The sequence below is a fragment of the Salvelinus fontinalis genome, chromosome 32 (genome assembly GCF_029448725.1).
Source record: "Salvelinus fontinalis isolate EN_2023a chromosome 32, ASM2944872v1, whole genome shotgun sequence".
NCBI lineage: Eukaryota > Metazoa > Chordata > Actinopteri > Salmoniformes > Salmonidae > Salvelinus > Salvelinus fontinalis.
Genome location: NC_074696.1, coordinates 29262916 through 29284085, shown reverse-complemented (window position 1 = coordinate 29284085; position 21170 = coordinate 29262916). Strand labels below are relative to the sequence as shown.

Sequence of the window (21170 nt, the reverse complement as noted above, 5' to 3'; positions counted from 1 at the left end):
CCACCTTGCCTGCATCAATCATCCTTTCAAGCCCACTCCAGCAGTTCTCCCTAAGCCCTATCGGTGTCTGATGCAGCGCCATCAGAGGGAGAGGTCCATTGCCCTCTAGCCTTCCCTTGCCAGAGCCCCATGTAGTGTCCCAGCCCCTCCCTGTACTCGAACGTCAGCTGGAGGTTACTCCTGAATCAGGGTTCCTCCACACTGGGAGAGCCCCAGCCCCACAGCTCCACAGCCCCAGTAGTCCCATCCCATTCCCCCAGGTACCCTTTCCAGAAGACCAGCCTCTATCACTATCTCAACCCCAGTGCCCTTAAGGCGTCAGCATGCTTAAGTTTGGCTGGCGGCTAGCCAAAGTTGGCTACACGAACCGAATGAATGTGCTCGCATACTCCCTTAAAAAGACCTTCGCTTGAAAAACTAGAAAAAAGCAACAGTACTGTTTGTTCATTTTGAGACACCATCGCCAGTATACACTTCAGAATTAATCTAAGATAACAAGAAATCTGTCATTAATTTTGATGTTTAGCCGAGGAGATCTTCGTCATGCAATATTACATCTCACATAGACGTTTGGTGCAGTATTTCTCAATGAAAAGATGTGCAAGAAGACTAATTGTGACAATGACAACAAAAACCTCATTGAAGAATCCCTACTGTTGACCAATCAGCGACGAAGGGGGCGTAGACTTCGGCTTGCCTCCAGAAAACAAATGGTGTGCCCAAACAGAAGAAAAACCCCTCACCGAGGTCCAAAAACTAACAAAAACTTCACAAAATGTCGTCATAATATATGCAGAAACTCTTCCAAATTGTTTCAGCTGGGAAGCATGTGGACCCCTTTAGTGTCTGCTGCCAGCCCAGCAGGAGACCACTCCAGACTCAGGGTTCTTCCACACTGTGAGCACCAGTGACGAGGACCATTGCAGTTTCACAGCTCCCACTAGGGGGATTCTCCAGTCTGCAGTGCAGGGGAGTGCAACAGCATGAACTATTAACATGTGTGTGTACTTCCTCATCATCTATTCTAGCTTAGTGAGGTGCTGTGGTAACTTTAGTTCCAGACTGTATTCTATTCTATCTTAGTGAGGTGCTGTGGTAACTTTAGTTCCAGACTGTATTCTATTCTATCTTAGTGAGGTGCTGTGGTAACTTTAGTTCCAGACTGTATTCTATTCTATCTTAGTGAGGTGCTGTGGTTTCAAGTTTCAGGCTGTAACCAGTGCTGAAGGGGAGAGGATCCAAATCTCTGGCCCAATTAAACACAAACAAATCAAGTAAATTAGGCAGCAGAGAGCTGAGGTAAGGATTTACTCTAAACCGTAAAAGGGAGGGGGAGAGGGAGAGAGTGGGAGGGGGAGTGGGAGAGGGAGGGAAGGGGAGAGAGTGGGAGGGGGAGTGGGAGGGAGGGAAGGGGAGAGGGAGAGAGTGGGAAGGGGAGAGGGAGGGAGGGAGGGAAGGGGAGAGGAAGGGAGGGAGTACCCCATACCGGGCATGGTGGTCAGTGGAGGTGAAAAAAATACCCTGCATTAATGAATTCCCCTTGCTAATTCTCCATCCCTCCCTCCCTCTCATCTTCTCATTAATTCACTCTCTCTCCTCTCGTCCCTTTCTTCACTCCTCTGCTGATCACTCTGCTTGATGTGTTTAATCCCTCTCCAGCTGATTCTTAATTAAACAACATCCAGCGACACAGGGGCTCTGCTGTGGGGTGGCATCTCATCCCGGGCTAAAGGGATATAGGGACAGGGGTGGGAAAGGGATGCACAGATTGATATGTCTGAGAGGGTTATGTCTGTTACTCAACCCCTCTTCCTGTCGCTGATGAAAGAGAGAGAAAACCTGTCACTCCTGACAGTAACCCTTATCTGCACTTCTAATTAATCGTTGTCGAACACTCCCCCTACTTCGCTTCTCATTGTCCTGTCTCAACAATAGAGATTTAGATGTCCCCATTAGGACAGGTTTAGTCCTTCACAGAGCTGTGACAGGGAAATCTCTCTTTCTCTCTGTCGCTCTCTCTCGCTTTGTGTGATTGACAGGTTTAATTAAAAGCAAGTGAGTGATGGAGCTGGCAACCGGAAGGGAGGGAGGGGTGGGGGGGTAAGAAACAATACATAAACAATGTGAATATCAAATATGAAAACAATACATAACCTAGTTTCCTCAGTCACATCATAAGATTATAAATGGCTGTTCTGTCTGGGGCTGGGAACAAACACACATGGAACAAAAGCCCAAAGGGCGTTTTTTTTTTTTAATTTTTTTTCACCTTAATTGAACAAGGTAGGCCAGCTGAGAACAAGTTCTCGTTTACAACTGCGACCTGGCCAAGATAAAGCAAAGCAGTGCGACACAAACAACAACACAGAGTTACACATGGAATAAACAAATGTACAGTCAATAACACAATAGAAAAAGTATATATACAGTGTGTGCAAATGGCGTGAGGAGGTAAGGCAATAAATAGGCCATAGTAGCGAAGTAATTACAATTTAGCAAATTAACACTGGAGTGATAGATGTGCAGACGATGATGTGCAAGTAGAAATACTGGTGTGCAAAAGAGCAAAAAAGTAAATAAAAACAATATGGGGATGAGGTAGGTAGATTGGACGGGCTATTTACAGATGGGCTGTGTACAGCTGCAGCGATCGGTAAGCTGCTCAGATAGTTGATGCTTAAAGTTAGTGAGGGAGATACAAGTCTCCAACTTCATTTTTGCAATTCGTTCCAGTCATTGGCAGCAGAGAACAGGAAGGAAAGGCGGCCAAAGTAGGTGTTGGCTTTGGGGGTGACCAGTGAAATATACCTGCTGGAGCGCGTGATACGAGTGGGTGTTGTTATGGTGACCAGTGAGATGAGATAAGGCGGAGCTTTACCTATCAAAGACTTACCAGTGGGTCTGGCAACGAATATGTAGCGAGGGCCAGCTGACGAGAGCATACAGGTCGCAGTGGTGGGTAGTATATGAGGCTTTGGTGACAAAACGGATGGCACTGTGATAGACTGCATCCAATTTGCTGAGTAGAGTGTTGGAGGCTATTTTGTAAATGTCATCGCCGAAGTCAAGGATCGGTAGGATAGTCAGTTTTACGAAGGTATGTTTGGCAGCGTGAGTGAAGGAGGCTTTGTTGCGAAATAGGAAGCCGATCTAGATTTAATTTTGGATGGCAGATGTTTAATATTAGTCTGAAAGGAGAGTTTACAGTCTAGCCAGACACCTAGGTATTTGTAGTTGTCCACATATTCTAAGTCAGAACCATCCTGAGTTGTGATGCTAGTCGGGCGGGCGGGTGCGGGCAGCAATCGGTTGAAAAGCATGCATTTAGTTTTACTAGTGTTTAAGAGCAGTTGGAAGGAGTGTTGTATGGCATTGAAGCTCGTTTTGAGGTTAGTTAACACAGTGTCCAAAGAAGGACCAGATGTATACAGAATGGTGTCGTCTGCGTAGAGGTGGATCAGGGAATCACACGCAGCAAGAGCGACATCGTTGATATATACAGAGAAAAGAGTCGGCCGGAGAATTGAACCCTGTGGTACCCCCATAGAGACTGTCAGAGGTCCGGACAACAGGCCCTACAATTTGACACACTGAACTCTGTCTGAGAAGTAGTTGGTGAACCAGGCGAGGCAGTCATTAGAGAAACTAAGGCTGTTGAGTCTGTCGATAATAATACGGTGATTGACATAGTCGAAAGCCTTGGCCATGTCAATGAAGACGGCTGTACAGTACTGTCTTTTATCGATGGAGGTTATGATATCGTTTAGTACCTTGAGCGGGGCTGAGGTGCATCGTGACCAGCTCGGAAACCGGATTGCACAGCGGACAAGGTACGGTGGGATTCGAAATGGTCAGTGATCTGTTTGTTAAGTTGGCTTTCGAAGACTTTAGAAAGGCAGGGCAGGATGGATATAGGTCTATAACAGTTTGGGTCTAGAGTGTCACCCCCTTTGAAGAGGGGGGTGACCGCAGCAGCTTTCCAATTTTTAGGGATCTCGGACGATATGAAAGAGAGGTTTAACAGACTGGTTATAGGGGTTGCAACAATGGCAGAGGATCATTTTAGAAAGAGAGGGTCCAGATTGTCTAGCCCAGGTTTTGCAGCTCTTTTAGAACATCTGCTATCTGGATTTGGGTGAAGGAGAAGCTGGGAAGGCTTGGGCAAGTGGCTGCGGGGGGTGCCGAGCTGTTGGCCGGGGCTGGGGTAGCCAGGAGGAAAGCATGGCCAGCCGTAGAGAAATGCTTATTGAAATTCGTGATTATCGGTGGTGACACGGGCGTGGCTGTGTAGAGAATGATGCTTGCTTTATTTATATATAAAGTGTCCCTGAAGAGTGACAGTGACAAACACGTCATACAGTATATTACTCTCCTACTCTAACATTGGCTCATTGGCTTTGTCTTCTCCCATGTTAACAGACAGACTGGCAGGCTTACACAAGGTTCCCAGCACTTAAGTAATAGCCTGTTGACACAGAGGCGTAATATACAGTGCCTTCAGAAAGTATTCATACCTCTTGACTTATTCCACATTTTGTTGTGTTACAGCCTGAATTCTAAATGGATTAAATATATTTTTGGTTTGACCCATCTATACACAATACCCCATAATGACAAAGTGAAAACATGTTTTTAGAAATGTTTGCTAATTTATTGAAAATTAAATAGAGAAATATCTAATTTACATAAAGTATTCACACCCATGAGTCAATGTTAAAATCACCGTTGGCAGTGACTACAGCTGTGAATCATTTTTGCTAAGTCTCTAAGAGCTTTGCACACCTGATTGTACAATATTTGCACATTATTATTTTAAACAATCCTTCAAGCTCTGTCAAGTTGGTTGTTGACCATTTTTGCCATAGATTTTCAAGACGATTTAAGTCAAAACAGTAACTAGGCCACTCAGGAATGCTAAATGTCATCTTGGTAAGCAACTCCAGTGTATATTTGACCTTGTGTTTTAGGTTATTGTCTTCCAGTGTCTGGTGGAAAGCAGACTGAATCAGGCTTTCCTCTAAGATTTCCATTTTGTTTTACACTATTACTTTGCATTGTTGAAAACGTGATGTATTCTGTACAGGTTTCCTTCTTTTCACTCTGTGAATTAGGTTAGTATTGTGGAGTAACTACAATGTTGTTAATCCATCCTCAGTTTTCTTCTATCACAGCCATTCAACTCTGTAACTGTTTTAAAGTCACCATTGGCCTCATGGTGAATTCCCTGAGCGGTTTCCTTCCTCTTGAATCGGTGTTTGCAATTCACTGCTCGACTGAAGGATCTTACAGATCATTTTATGTGTGGGGTACAGAGATGAGGTAGTCATTCAAAAATCATGTTAAACACTATTATTGCACACAGAGTGAGTCCATGCAACTTATTATGTGACTTGTTAAGCACATTTTTACTCCTGAACTTTTTTATGTTTGCCATAACAATGGGGTTGAATATTTAGTGACTCAAGACATTTAAGCTTTAAATTCATTTGTTAAAAAAAAATCTAAAAACATAATTCCACTTTGACATGATGGGATATTGTGTGTAGGCCAGTGACACAAAATCTCAATTGAATCATTTGATATCTGTTGAATCAATTTTTACTGTATATCTATTGTGTTCAAATGTACAAAATAAATAGCAATGTACAAAAGGGGAATGATACAGCTCTGCAAAGCCCTGGCAATAGACTACACCTCTTCCTCGACAACATTACCTCCTCGACACTGATTTTCAACATAGGGGCCCCACAAGGGTGCGTCCTTAGTCACCTCCTGTACTCCCTGTATAGCCACGACTGTGTGGCCTTACAGAGTTCCAATTCCATCATCAAGTGCAGTGACGACACGACAGCAGTAGGCCTGATTACCAACAATGACCAGATGGCCTACAAGGAGGAGGTAGGTACTCTGATGGTGTGGTGACAGGTAAACAACCATTCCCTCAACGTCAGAAAAACAAAGGATCCAATTGTGGACTTCAGGAGGAACCAGGCTGGGCACGCCACCATCCTCATCAACGGTCAAAAATGTCAAGATCCTCAGCGTACACATCTCTGGGGAGCTGAAATGGTCAAACCACACGGACACCGTGGTTAAGAAGGCAAGAGCAACTCTCTATCTGTATCACCCTCCTCCTCTACATCCCTCTCTTTATCTCTTATGAACCAAGCAAGTGCAGGACCCACTGTACACAGTCTCTAGAGCCTCTGGTGTGTTCAACTGTAAGAAAATGAATTTTCTCCTTCATGTAGTTAATGAAGTAACATCGGCAATGAGTATGTTCTTCTGAAATAGAAAGAAAAGAAACAAGCAACTGGTGTGGCAGTCTGCTTCTTCTGATAGAATTGTGTCTGGCAGCCGTGTGTGTGTGGACGTGCGTGGGACATTCAGATCTCCAAATAGTCTACGTCTCTCCTGGTGCCCTGATCACAACACCATCTGTCTCTTCAGACGCGGTAGGATTAGTGTTAGAGGGCATGAGGGCACGAGGGCAGACATGCATAATAACGGAGTGATCAGGGGACTCCTCTCACCCCCTGCCTCCCTGCTCCCAACCCTTAACTTAATCCCCAGGCATCAAGACCAGAAATAGAAATGAGACCACCAGCTGATTCTGTTTCAGACAGCTTGCAGTGTGGTAATCAATAGTCCCTACGCCTCAACTCCCTGTCCTCTACATGCTTTCCTCTGTCTCTCTCGCTCTTTCTTTCTCCATCACCCCATCTCTCTCTCACTCTCCCTCGCTTCCTCTCTCTCACTCTCTGCCCCTCTCCCTCTAGCTATCAACATGTCAAATGCTGACCCTCATATCTGTCTCTGAGAGCTGCTTATTCAATCACTGATTCTGGACTCCTGCATCCATTAACATATAAATCCACAGCATGATGCTTGCCCACTTCACTCCAGTAGAGATCTCATAAAAACAACATTCTGTCAACAGGTATTCATTTATTCAGTGCCAATCCCAAATGGCACCCTATTCCCTATATAGTGCGCTACTTTGAGAAGTATAGGGCAGGGGTATTCAACTCTTACGCTACGAGGTCCAGAGCCTGCTGGTTCTATTCTACCTGACAATTAATTGCACACACTTGGTGTCCCAGGTCTAAAATCAGTCCCTGATTAGAGGGGAACAATTAAAAAAATGCATTGGAACTGGCTTCTAGGTCCAGAGTTGAATTTGAGGGATATAAGGATTAGGGTGCCATTTGGTATGCACACTCAGTCATCCTGGGTTTGGATGACAAACTACCAGTCATCGTGTGCTTGGGTGACAAACTACCAGTCATCCTGGGTTTGAGTGACAAACTACCAGTCATCCTGGGTTTGGATGACAAACTACCAGTCATCCTGGGTTTGGATGACAAACTACCAGTCATCCTGGGTTTGGATGACAAACTACCAGTCATCCTGGGTTTGGATGACAAACTACCAGTCATCCTGGGTTTGGATGACAAACTACCAGTCATCCTGGGTTTGGATGACAAACTACCAGTCATCCTGGGTTTGGATGACAAACTACCAGTCATCCTCGGTTTGGATGACAAACTACCAGTCATCCTGGGTTTGGATAACAAACTACCAGTCATCCTGGGTTTGGATTCATTGACATGTAGGAGATTATATCCAGGCTCCTTGACCATGCAGTGTCCAGGGCTACATCAATCCCCTATAACTATACTTAACCACCAATATCATGTACATATGCTTTGAAATGTGCAAGACAAATTCTCTATTGAGAGCAAATTGAGTTCTATTCGATTGTGCTAGTGGTGTTCCAGAGGTGAATGTGCTTGATGCCCTGCAGTGTTGGGTAGAGAACTGCACCAGCTACTGATGATGATGCTACATTAGGACCATGTTGGGAGGAGAACAGAGGAGGGTCAGGACCAGCTGGTGTTCCAGGTGCTACCTGCCCTGCACCACCACATCTGCCAACATTACAGCCCATATATCCTCTAGCTTACTGCCAAGGTGTATCCCCTCTACCTCTGCACTGAACACCAGGCACCATGGAAGGAGGGCGGGAAATGTGTGTCAAGGTGTGGCCCAATAAAAAAAAGTGGTTTAATTGTTGAGGGAGAGATAGAGAGAGAGGGTGGGGTGGCGAGGGAGAGAGTAGCCCTCCAGCGAAACATCCTGTGGCAATAAGCAGCCACACAGCTGTTGCTGTTTCATGCTGCTGAGCACACACAGACACACCTAGCTGCAGAGGCATCCATACTGATCACAGGGAGTCTCCTTCACACAATCCACAGTGCCCTTGTGAGCTCTCTGTGTGTGTGTGTGTGTGTGTGTGTGTGTGTGTGTGTGTGTGTGTGTGTGTGTGTGTGTGTGTGTGGTGTGTGTTGTGTGGTGTGTGGTGTGTGGTGTGTGTGTGTGTGTGTGTGTGTGTGTGTGTGTGTGTGTGTGTGTGTGTGTGTGTGTGTGTGTAATATAAAGGGCCCACAGATTGGCAATGGCAGGTTCACAACATCTCAAGTTTTCCACTCCAAACTTTTAATATCCCTCTGAAGCGCTGCACAGGTACACTCCAAAGCCCAGAGGTTTGATAACTCAAAATGAGTATTTTGTCAACTTGAATATCTCCTACAGCAGCTAGGGGACCAAACCCTCCCCTAGGGCTCGTTCCTTATCATCGAGGTGGGCTTTTTAAGGTCAAGCTATAACTGAGGCTGTTATCATTAAGAGTCGAGTATAAAGTCAGTAGTACAGCTCCCAACACAAGTTAATTTGCACTAAACAGCCTACATTTATTACAACAGGGATTCTGTTTTTAATCTGGTGGGAGAGGGAAAGGAAGGGATAGAAAAATAAGGTAAATAAATGCAGATAGAGGAGGGAGGGAGAGGAGTAAGATAGGGAGACAGAGGAGCAAGAACTGGAGAGAAAAACTTTAAGAAATTGCTTCTTGTGGCCCTCTTTACCCCAAAGCTATTGGAAAGACTCAGAAAGTAGTGACTCGCGAGGGATGTTTTTGTTCGAGTTTGGTCCAATTGTCATCTCCATCTTAAAAGACATTTGCTGACGCTTTGACAGTGCTGCCAGAACGCATCATGCGTGTAAACTTTGACCTGGGGACTAGCTGCTGATCCAGTTGCCATGGTTACAACTGCACACAGCAGAAAATTGACCGACCCAACAGTTTATTTTTCTCCTCCGTTCTTTTCTGACGCTGTCAACAACAGCATCAACTTCAACCGTCATCCCTCAGACTGGTAGGCAGGTCAGGTCAGGGCAAACTTGGAGTTTAATGGCTAGAGAACAGTCGTTAGTGTTACTTGGCTAAGCTACAGAAAGTAAAAATACAGTTGAAGTCGGAAGTTTAGCCAAATACATCTAAACTCAGTTTTTCACAAATCCTTGATATTTTATCCTAGTAAAAATTCCCTGTCTTGGGTCAGCTAGGATCACCACTTTATTTTAAGAATGTGAAATGTCAGAATAGTAGTAGAGAGAATTATTTATTTCAGTTTTTATTTCTTTCATCACATTCCCAGTGGGTCAGAAGTTAACATACAATCAATTAGTATTTGGTAGCATTGCCTTTAAATTGGTTAACTTGGGTCAAACGTTTCAGGTAGCCTTCCACAAGCTTCCCACAATAAGTTGGGTGAATTTTGGCCCATTCCTCCTGACAGAGCTTGTGTAACTGAGTCAGGTTAATAGGCCTCCTCTCTCGCACACGCTTTTTCAGTTCTGCACACAAATGTTCTATTGGATTGAGGTCAGGGCTTTGTGATGGCCACTCCAATACCTTGACTTTGTTGTCCTTAAGCCATTTTTCCACAACTTTGGAAGTATGCTTGGGGTCATTGTCCATTTGGAAGACCCATTTGCAACCAAGCTTTAACTTCCTGATGTCTTGAGATGTTGCTCCAATATATCCACATCATTTTCCTCCCTCATGATGCCATCTATTTTGTGAAGTGCACCAGTCCCTCCTGCAGCAAAGCACCCCCACAACAAGAGGCTGCCACCCTCGTGTTTCACGGTTGGGATGGTGTTCTTCGGCTTGCAAGCGTCCCCCTTTTTCCTCCAAACATAACGATGGTCATTATGGCCAAACAATTCTATTTTTGTTTCATCAGACCAGAGGACATTTCTCCAAAAAGTACAATCTTTGTCCCCATGTGTAGTTGCAAACCTTAGTCTAGCTTTATTATGGCGGTTTTGGAGCAGTGGATTCTTCCTTGCTGAGCGGCCTTTCAGGTTATGTCGATATAGGACTTGTTTTAATGTTGATATAGATACTTTTGTACCCGTTTCCTCCGGCATCTTCACAAGGTCCTTTGCTGTTGTTCTGGGATTGATTTGCACTTTTCGCACCAAAGCATGTTCATCTCTAGGAGACAGAACGTCCCATGGTGTATATACTTGCGTACTATTGTTTGTACAGATGAACGTGGTACCTTCAGGCGTTTGGAAATCGCTCCCAAGGATGAACCAGACTTGTGGAGGTCTACAATTTTTTTCCCAATGTCTTGGCTGATTTCTTTTGATTTTCCCATGATGTCAAGCAAAGAGGCACTGAGTTTGAAGGTAGGCATTGCAATAGATCCACAGGTACACCTCCAAGTGCCCAATTAGCCTATCAGAAGATTCTAAAGCCAAGACATCATTTTGGGGATTTTTCCAAGCTGTTTAAAGGCACAGTCAACTTAATGTATGTAAACTTCTGACCCACTGGAATTGTGATTATTTCACTTATAATTCAATGTGTCTGTAAACTATTGTTGGAAAAATTACTTGTGTCATGCACAAAGTAGATGTCCTAAACGACTTGCCAAAACTATAGTTTGTTAACAAGAAATTTGTGGTGTGGTTGAAAAACGAGCTTTAATGACTCCAACCTAAGTGTATGTAAACTTACGACTTTAACTGTACCTTTAGGTGGAGGTGAGGCAAGGAATATTCATAAAGACCTATTCATGCATGTCTGTGGCTATAGTGAAGCGAGTGGCATCCGACAGACGTAATCAGACTAGGTGACAGTTCTGGGAGATGCTAAATGGACAGAGATCACATCACATCAGAGCTACTGACACTTAATGGACCGACATCACTGCAGAGTTGTTGTCTGTGGTGTATACACAGTGTACAAAATACTAGGAACACCTTCCTAATATTGACTTTCAACCCCTTTTGTTCTCGAAACAGCCTCAATTTATCGGGGCATGGACTCTACAAGGTGTCGAAAGTGTTCCACAGGGATGCTGGCCCATGTTGACTCCAATGCTTCCCACAGGTGGCTGAATGTCCTTCAGGTGATGGACCATTCGTGATACACACAGGAAACTGTTGACCATGAAAAACCCTGCAGCGTTGCAGTTCTTGACACACTCAAACTGGTGTGCCTGGCACCTACTACTATACCCCACTCAAAGGCACTTAAATCTTTTGTTTTACCCATTCACCCTTTGAATGGCACACATACAAAATCCATGTCTCAATTGTCTCAAGGCTTAAATCCTTCTTCAACCTGTCTCCTGCCCTTCATCTACACTGATTGAAGTGGATTTAAGTGACATCAATAAGGGATCATAGCTTTCACCTGGATTCACCTGGTCAGTCTGTCATGGAAAGAGCCGGTGTTCCTAATGTTTTGTACACTCAGTGTATCTCCTCTCAGATAGCATCCCACTGCGACTACACCACCACAGCCACTCCAAATAAACAGACAATACAACTCTCTCACCCTTCTGCAGTGTAGCTCAATAGTTCTCCTTCTAATCATATTGGCAATGATTCCAGCTCCATCAATCTCAGCAAATGATCCTTAACAAAACCCATAAAGAATATGAATGATTTGGACCGATGTGGAATTTCAATTACTTAGTTCTTATGAATTTGGTTTGTTGGATAAATGTGACACTTGGCAGGCTCGTAATTAGAGACATAACAACGTGTGTGTTCAAAATGGCCCCCTATTTCTAATATGCCCTGGTCTAAAGTAGTGTACTATATAGGGAATAGGGTGCTATTTGGGACACAGATCACCACATAGTCATATATTTACACTAATACGGTTATTCTCACTAGAACCAGGTGCTTAATTAGTTGCTTTTGAAGCATCACTCACATTAGATATGAGCTAATTGGACAGTTTGAAAAACTCAAATGAGAAAGAAAAAAGAGCGAGAAATAGAGAAAAATAGGGAGCGAGAGAGAAAAGGGAGAGAGAAAGAGCGTGAGAGAGAGAAAAAAGAGGGAGAGAGTGGCAGGGAGAGGGAGAGAGAGGCTCACAGTCACTTGCACATGTGCTTTACTGACACTAAGTGCTGTTGAAAAGCACAGAGTGACAACAGAGTCTTCTCTAGCATCGTCCTATAGTTCACAAGTCTGAACACTTTGAGGCAGCTCTCTCCGAGTTCCGAGTTCCTCTGTTGCCACGGCAGCAGCTGGAGCCCCGCCAATCCAAGTTGGGACACAGCACACAGCTCAGCGTTCTCTCTGCATATCTGTCACAGACGCCAACTTTTCAAAGAGAGGGATAACCAACCGCTTTTAGAACAGTTGATTTGTCACAGACACACTGAATTTATTATCTGCTTCAACCACAATCCTGCTGAGACCTTTTAATCTCACTGCCCTCATCCTCGTCCACAAAACATTCAAATATCAACCTAAAGAGAAACATCCACTCTAAAAACTTGGAATCTGCTCTTTCAATCAGTTCTTTGACTGATGACAGGCGTCACAGAAACTAATAACTGAAGACCATTGCAAACCGGATCACTAAGTGGCGCAGTGGTCTAAGGCACTGCATCTCAGTGCAAGAGGCATCACTACAGTCCCTGGTTCGAATCCAGGCTGTATCATATCCGGCCGTGATTGGGAGTCCCATAGGGTGGCGCACAATTGGCACAGTGTCGTCCAGGGTAGGCCGTCTTTGTAAATAAGAATTTATTTTAACTGATTTGCCTAGTTAAATGGTTAAAAAAAAGTGTATTACAGTATTTCTTGTATTAAGTAAGCGCATCTTAACCAGAATGTCTAAACGCATTAAGGAATCTGAGCATTAGTGTTGGGCCTGTTGGCACACAGCCATCTGTCTAACACAGTGGCGTTCAGGGACTCAGCAACACATTATTGGTTAGCTAGCTACCACCTGGAGAAGCAAAGTGACAGATGAGGAGAGCTGAGAGGAGAGGACCCCCCCACTTCCTGTTCCCATGGGCCCCTGCAGGTCGGGGGCGTCGAGCGATCGTGGAATGCTGTCGGCTCCATTCAGGGAGTGTGGCGGTGATGGGTGTTATGGTGATGGCAGGTGGACGCGCTGCTGCTGTGACACGGTAGCGGGGAGCGGTCGTGGGCGATCAGCGTCAGAGACAAGGCACCGTGACGCCATGACGACAGGTCTAACTGACAACCACCTCCTGGAACGAAAGGCCTCCCAGTCACTGACTAGCTGAACTGCTGCCTGCCTGTCTTCCTGTCTGCTAAAAGCTCATACTCTAAAGGATACTTCTGAAAGTGAGCACACAAAGCTGTCAGGTCTGCACCTCGCTGTGCACCACACACACACACACACACACACACTCTCTCTCTCTCTCTCTCTCTCTGAACCTCACATACACTTTGTTTCTCTTTTTCAAACACACACACACACACAGAAAGACTCACACACACACTCACAGTGAGCGTCCCCGCCAGTCAGTGTTTTATTGCTGACTTTCACATTAAAGATCTGATTCAAGTTCTCTTCTGGACAGACAGAAATAACAGAACATCATGTGAAAACACACGCACACGCACACGCACACGCACTCTCACACGCACTCAGTGAAAGTGCCATCTACTAACAGACTGAGCTGCTTCAAGGGACTATAGAGAACCATGGTATTTAACTGTGAGGCTTGGACATTAATGTCTGTCAGGAACAACACAGCATTACTCCATCTCTCTCTCCTTCTCTTCCTCTTGTCCTCCTCACACTTCATGCATCCTACCAATCAGCTCAGCTCCCTATGAGAAAATAGATTTCTCTGCCAAACATCCCCACTGCCGCGACCCAGCCCCGACTGGGAAGGATAAGAGGAAATCACTTTTAGATAAAAAGAGAAAAAAATGATATATATATATATATATATATATATATATATATATATATATATATATATATATATATATATATATATATATATATATATATATATATATATATATGAGTGACTCACAGAAGTCCTATACAAAAGGCAGTAGAGCTTTGCCAAGTCTTATTTCCAGCTGAACTGATGGACCTGCAGAGGCCACCAAAGGTCCTCAACTCTGGTGATTAAATGCAAATTCCAAACAACTTAAAATTCATGTTGAACACTCAAGCTGGCTGCAAAAAGCCACAGCTGCGGCTTTGCCAATAAATACATTGGACTGCAAGCTGAATGACGAACCTAATAACTACCTAACTAGTTGAGGTGCCAAGAATTGTGGCAATTAAACTGTGTGTGTGTGTGTGTGTGTGTGTGTGTGTGTGTGTGTGTGTGTGTGTGTGTGTGTGTGTGTGTGTGTGTGTGTGTGTGTGTGTGTGTGTGTGTGTGTGTGTGTGTGTGTGTGTGTGTGTGTGTGTGTGTGTGTGTGTGTGTGTGTGTGTGTGTGTGTGTGTGTGTGTGTGTGTGTGTGTGTGTGTGTGTGTGTAAGTAAGTAAGTAAGTAATAGGGAATGCTGATTCATTCATGGTGAGAACGTTTCTTCCAGGGTGTGTTGACCCGTCGGTTTGAGGTGAGGGTAGGGTGACCATGTCCCGGATTGTGCGGGTCAGTCCCACATTATGGCCCTTTGTCCTGAGGCCAGTTAAAAAGGCTTGTTTCTGATGAAGAGCTACAAAAGTGAATAAATAGCCGTATTAGATTGGAAATATATATAAGGTTATTAAGCTGAAAAGATACAAGGTGATTTTGTCAAACTTGTGAGGCTCTTCATGCTCATTAGTTGCTAATTCAACATATTTGCTGCTACATCACTCAACCCTGTTTTCAAAGTCTCACTTCCTAAAGTTTTCACATTCCCTGAGACCAACCAGAAATGTTTCCTTGGCCATGTATTCCCAGATGTTCCTAAAACAGACACACATTTGGGCTCTCGTTTCTGCATGACCAAATTTAGCATGAGCCAAAGGAGTAGCCTATAGGCCCGCTTCAATTAGCTTGTTCAGCGCAGCGGAAGGGTGCCCCAAAAAAAGATTCATGTAGGCTACACTGTCCCACAAAATCATGCCTTTGTCCCGCATTTGGGTATTTTAAATGTAGTCACCCTAGGTGAGGGAAGAAGGCAGTCCATGTCTACAGATGTCTGTCCATTAAAGCTGTCAAATAAAAAAGACAATAAAAAGTGACTTCTCTCTTTAGTCAAGCGAAGGGGTGTTAGAGCTAGACAGATTAAAGCCTTCATAGAGATGGAAGGAAGAGCACAGATCAGCAAAATAAAATCCTCAAACTACTTTTAGTAAGAGAGAAGTCCTATTTCACATATCAGTGGCCTAAAAACATCAAACAAACAAAGAAGGAACCAACCAGAGAAACTTCCATCACTCTTCTCTCTGTGTTTGTGATCCAATTTTCTCCTTTCCAACCTTTGTTCCCCAAAGAGAGCTTTGTGTGTGTTGAACCGTTTTCTGTATGATTAAAAATCTGACCGATCCAAACCACTGCACACAGCACGGCCAGCACTTCCATAGCCCCTCGTCCTTAGTACAACCCTCAGCCTGGCACCCACCTTCGCCAATCAGAACAAGACCCTCCTATCCCCTCTCTTGACCTTAGTATAACCCCCAGCCTGGCGACCATCTTCTCCCATGATAGCGTGTTCCCATGTGGTCTGCCATCCCAAGTTCAACCTCTACACCACCGATCATGGGGTGTTTCACACTGTGGCTGCATGTCAGTACTGCGAGAGTAAGAGACATAGGGGCCTACCAGATTAAATGACCGTCTCTACTACCCTAACTGCTCCGGGCCAAACACATACACAGAGAGAGACACACACACTAACAGGTGCTGCTATGCAGTGATCTGACAAGGAGTGCTTTTACCCCAGCAAATCTACTCAATCAGGTAACACTCAGAGGGTGCACCAAGCAACTACAGGGAAAGCAAGCCCTGCTCCTATACTCCCTGTTCACCCATGGCTGCGTGGCCATGCACGCCTCCAACTGAATCATCAAGAATGCATACGACACAACAGTAGTAGGCCTGATTACCAACAATGACCAGACAGCCTATAGGGAGAAGGTAAGGGCTCTGGGAGTGTGGTACCAGGAAAATAACCTCTCACCCAACGTCAACAAAACAAAGGAGATAATCATGGACTTCAGGAAACAGCAGAGGGAGCACCTTCCCTATCCACATCGACGGGACAGCAGTGGAGAAGGTGGAAAGCTTCAAGTTCCTCTGCGTACGCATCACTGACAAACTGAAATGGTCCACCCACACAGACATTGTGACCATGTAATAGATTATATCTCAAGTAGTTATGCACCGATATGACATTTTTGACCGATACCGATATCTGATATTTTCCTTGCCAAAGAAAACCGATACCAATAACCAAAATTACAATTTTTTGAGGCCTTTTAAGCATTCTAGTACAGTTAAATAGTTAACACACACATGGACGCAGCAGTCTAGGGCACTGCATCTCAGTGCAAGAGGCGTCACTACAGTCCCTAGTTCGAATCCAGGCTGTATCACATCCGGCCGTGATTGGGAGTCCCATAGGGCGGCGCACAATTGGCCCAGTGTCATCTGGGTTTGCCGGGGTTGTAAATAATAATTTGTTCTTAACTGCCTTGCCTAGTTAAATAAAGGTTACACACACACACACACACACACACACACACACACACTGACCAAAAAGTTATTTTGTTGGCATTTACGTACTTCCCCATTACCAGTAAAACATAATCAAAACCTATTTCTTTCACTTACTTGCTGTGCTGTTTCGTTCGTTTGGTCGGTCGTTTTATTTTTCAACCAGGATTTCTATGGAACGCCGTTTGGGTCTTTGCGTGTCAAAGAATATACTATTTAACACTATTTGACGTGTCAAATAAGCTTGTTGACCAATCAGGACCTGAATATGACTGCATGTCACATAATCATTTAACGCGTTCATACATTTTTTACGTAGTTATTACACATTGATTACACTATAACTCGTATTTCATGTCACAACGATTCATCGATACGTATGCTATGATGCTGGTAAAGTTGTCTCGCGCACCTACAGTGCTTGTCATAAAAAAAAGCTAGCTAGCTCATGGATGCAAACAATGTTCTTCTCCAAAAACATACCAAAACGACATAATCTGTTTCAGTAGCTATATAGTTAGCTAGCTAACTATATAGCTAGGTGTAATAATCTAAAATAACCCTAATTTATAAGACAGGTCTTATTTGATTAATGGTGGTCGGACAAATCTATGTGAAGCTAGACACAATAAGGATTAGCCACAATAGTGGACTTTGCGGTTAGTCTTCAAAATAAAAGTATGGCATAATTCTACTATTTGTATTAATTTGCATCACTGTCAATTACATACTTTTATTTTGAAGGCAAACCGCAAATTCCCCTATTGTGCCTAATCCTTATTGTGGCTAGCTTCACAACACATAACCCGGTCCGGTCGAGCCTCACTAGCCAGATGAAGATAGCTGGCTGCTTATAACGTTAGCTTTGGGCAACAGGGTTAAGTAGCTGGTTAGTTATTTATTTTCATGAACTGAAGTTCAACTTTAATAGGCGAACAACAAGTGGCAACCTAGGCTGGTTGTACTAGTGCTAGCTAGGTACCAAGCTAAAGCTAGCTACCCCAGAAGTTGCGGTTGAACAAATGATGCTTTATTACCAACGCGGTATTGTAAACACATCATTTGTGGCCGGTGTTTGCTTGTTTGCTGACTTTTGTACAGCTTTGACAGTGCTACTGTATCTTTTTTTGACACGCAAAGACCCAAACGGCGTTCCATAGTATGTATGTCGTGAAGCTAATAGCAGTGATGCTATTACTGTGTAACTCTGGTAGGGCAACATTGGAAAAATAGCACACTTGGTAGTGTTACCCGGTGCTCGACCAGTCAGCGAAAGCCAACATCACCCATGACAGAGAACGGTTGATTGTCAACGGCAATGAATTCCATTATCTTGGCTTTAATGGATTTCGCCTTTGAGTTGTCTCGCTGAAATTTTGTTACTCTTTCAAATGACTGTTTGACTTGTTGACTGCTCAATCCACACAGCAGACATTGTGGGCTAGTTTAGGAATGCTGTGTTGCACGTATGGCGCAAAATTTGACGTGCCGTCATTACGTCACGTACCTTCGTTATATAGGTATGCACGTCAGCTTTGACATCGGTTTTGCACATCGGGTGTTAAACTAGACATCAGCTGATACCGATGTTGGCATTGTTAGCTAATATCAAACGATTCCGATATGTTCACTGATATATCGTGCATCCCTAATCTCAAGGCCATCAAACTGTTAAATAGCCATCACTAGCACATTAGAAGCTGCTGCCCTATATACATAGACTTGAAATCACTGGCCACTTTAATAATGTTTACATATTTTCCATTACTCAATTCATATGTATATACTGTATTCTATACTATTCTACTGTATCTTAGTCTATGCCGCTCTGACACTGCTCGTCCAAATATTTTTATAGTCTTAATTCCATTCCTTTACTTTAGATTGTGTGTATTGTTAGATATTACTTGTTAGATATAATTGCACTGTTGGAGCTAGAAACACAGGCATTTCGCTACACCCACAATAACATCTGCTAAACACGTGTATGTGACCAATACAATTTGATTTGCTCAGGCTCAACCAGGTATTGGAAAAGCAAGAAGAAAAACCTGGAGCAATAGACCCGTGTGTGTTTGCGCAATCAGACACATACTGCCTCAGCAGTAAGGTATACATCTACTATAAACAGATCACTGCGGCAGGCAGCTTCGCCTACTGTACAGCTACAGCCCACAGAGAATAGTGGGGTTCAGTTTGCAATGTTGCTGGGTGAGGTTATGTGATCAAGTCTATGCTCCAACCCTTCTTCTCTGAGGCCGTTTTTATTGACAGTTTTGGTGCCAGGATGTTACTTTGGAAGCCACCTGGGAAAAATCTAGGGAAAACACTGCTATGGAGGGAGTGAGAACGTATTCACCCAGTTACATGTAGTATACTATAACAGTAACTAGTAAAGGTTCTGATTGGCTTGTCTGTAGGAGAGGATTTATAACATACAACTCCCACCGGGTCTGGGTTTCAAATACACTATTTTAGTATAAAGACACACTATTACATGGTCTTAGTACTATGTCATGTAAAGTCAATCTACACATGGCCACACCCCTGCCTTGCTAATAAACACTTTCACTGCTAATACTCAGGTTTAGCGGAGCTGGGATGGCACCAGAGGGGATTTTTCCTTTCAATACATTTTTTCCTGGGAACTAAAATGACTGTGTATTCCACAATGAAAACAATACAGATAGTTCACACACAAAAACACTGCCGTAGGCCTCCCAGAGCTGTCTCCCGCAGGATTAAAAAAACACATTGAGAATGTATTAGGTATCAGGACAGTGAAACTGATGCATAAAGCATTGTTGTACCATGGTATGTTCCCTGAATAAAAAACAAATGTGTTTACAGGAAATGAACACGCACAATATTGAGTGCAAACTTTAGAACTTGATATTAGAATGAAAACTGTGTGTATGTGTATGACAGCGCTAAATAATAGAGTTTGCTTCCATCAATCAAATCACAGCACATAAAGGAACGTGGGATTTTATTTTTAATCAGCAGGTTAGGCTGTGATGACTGTTATTCGAATTGACCATTAACAGAAACATTCTCATCTCATGATGTAGCTTAATCTCAAACAACCGATAACAGCATTTATATTCAAACAGCATTTATATTCCAATTTCATTTGATTGGTCAGAATCCCTTAATTATTATGACAAAAACATGTTCTATTTTGTACTTAATTTTTCTATCCTGCAATTCAGAATAACTTGAGACCGATGTTAGGGAAACCATTCCAACCTGAGAAATCATAAATATGAGGTTACTGCCTGGTGTGCCATCACTTTCCTACACTTCTGCACTGCCCGTGCCACCGGTAACAAAATATTGTGACACTTGACACTGCAACCTGTGAAGAACAGACAACAGCATATTCAACATTGCTAATATTCGCATAGCCTCAAAAGACACTACGTAGCATATTTCGACAAGTCACAGACTCGAAATGATTGAAAACAGCTATTCTTGGATAATCTAGTAGGCTATTTCCAAAAACGAAAACAATGCTACTTTATTGGAAGTTCTGTTCGGAAATAAGACGCGACCGTCCGACCAAATTATGAGAACAGCTATTTTCACCTTTCACAACATTTAAAATAATAAAAACTAATTCGATTAATAGCACTCGAAATTTCACGTTATTTGGCGACATGTTTATTAGCGTAGAATAATGTGCCCAGTGCCCACAAATGCCACGGACAGCCCAGCCAACTGTCCTTTCCCAGGTGCGCAGCAGCGCAATGCTTGACTCCCAAGAAACAAAAACGTTGTTTTCTTTACCTGTTGGCCCTTGGTCCATAGTATCAGCGTAGATCCCGACGACCAGCATCAGTAGAAAGACTCCGGTATACATTTTAACGTTTTAGTCCAGCTCGCGTTATCAGAAATCCTTGTAATGAGTGACTCCGGCAGGACTGTAACAAAGTTGTCTGCTCGATCCCATTGATGGCTGATTTCCTTCCTGAAGCGAGTGCCCCCACCATGCGAAACACACTGGCAATTTGAGCTGCTATAGCTGACGTAGGGGGCAAAGATTTCAAAAAGAACCTTTACTTCACTTTGCGCCACCAATCAAGTGGTCAAATACAGGTCTACAGCGCCGCCATGTGGTTGCTTTGTATTACAGCGACACCATCATACCAAACACTTTCTTTTCTCTACAAACAAATTAAACACAACTTTTGTGTGAGTGGAGAATCGTATCATAATAATTACCATTTTACATTGAAACATAACAAATCCATCCAGATGTGTCATGCCTAATTCATATGCATATATGCAAATTATAATACCTAAGGTATACCTCAACAGAAACAGCTGCAGGTACAGTAGAGCCTTCATGTGTTTTTCTGA

General features: G+C 43.6%; 1 protein-coding gene across 6 annotated transcripts in view; it reads right to left on the bottom strand.

The window, feature by feature from the left end:
• Positions 1–20845, bottom strand: part of LOC129831048 (receptor-type tyrosine-protein phosphatase U-like) — a 295005-nt gene extending 274160 nt beyond the window's left edge. For all 6 annotated transcript variants that reach the window (XM_055894045.1, XM_055894046.1, XM_055894047.1 and 3 more), the window contains exon 1: positions 20598–20845. In XM_055894045.1, coding sequence (XP_055750020.1) covers positions 20598–20670 — 73 coding nt within the window. In that variant the 5' untranslated portion in view covers positions 20671–20845. The remainder of the gene's footprint in view (positions 1–20597) is intronic.
• Positions 20846–21170: the final 325 nt, after the last annotated feature.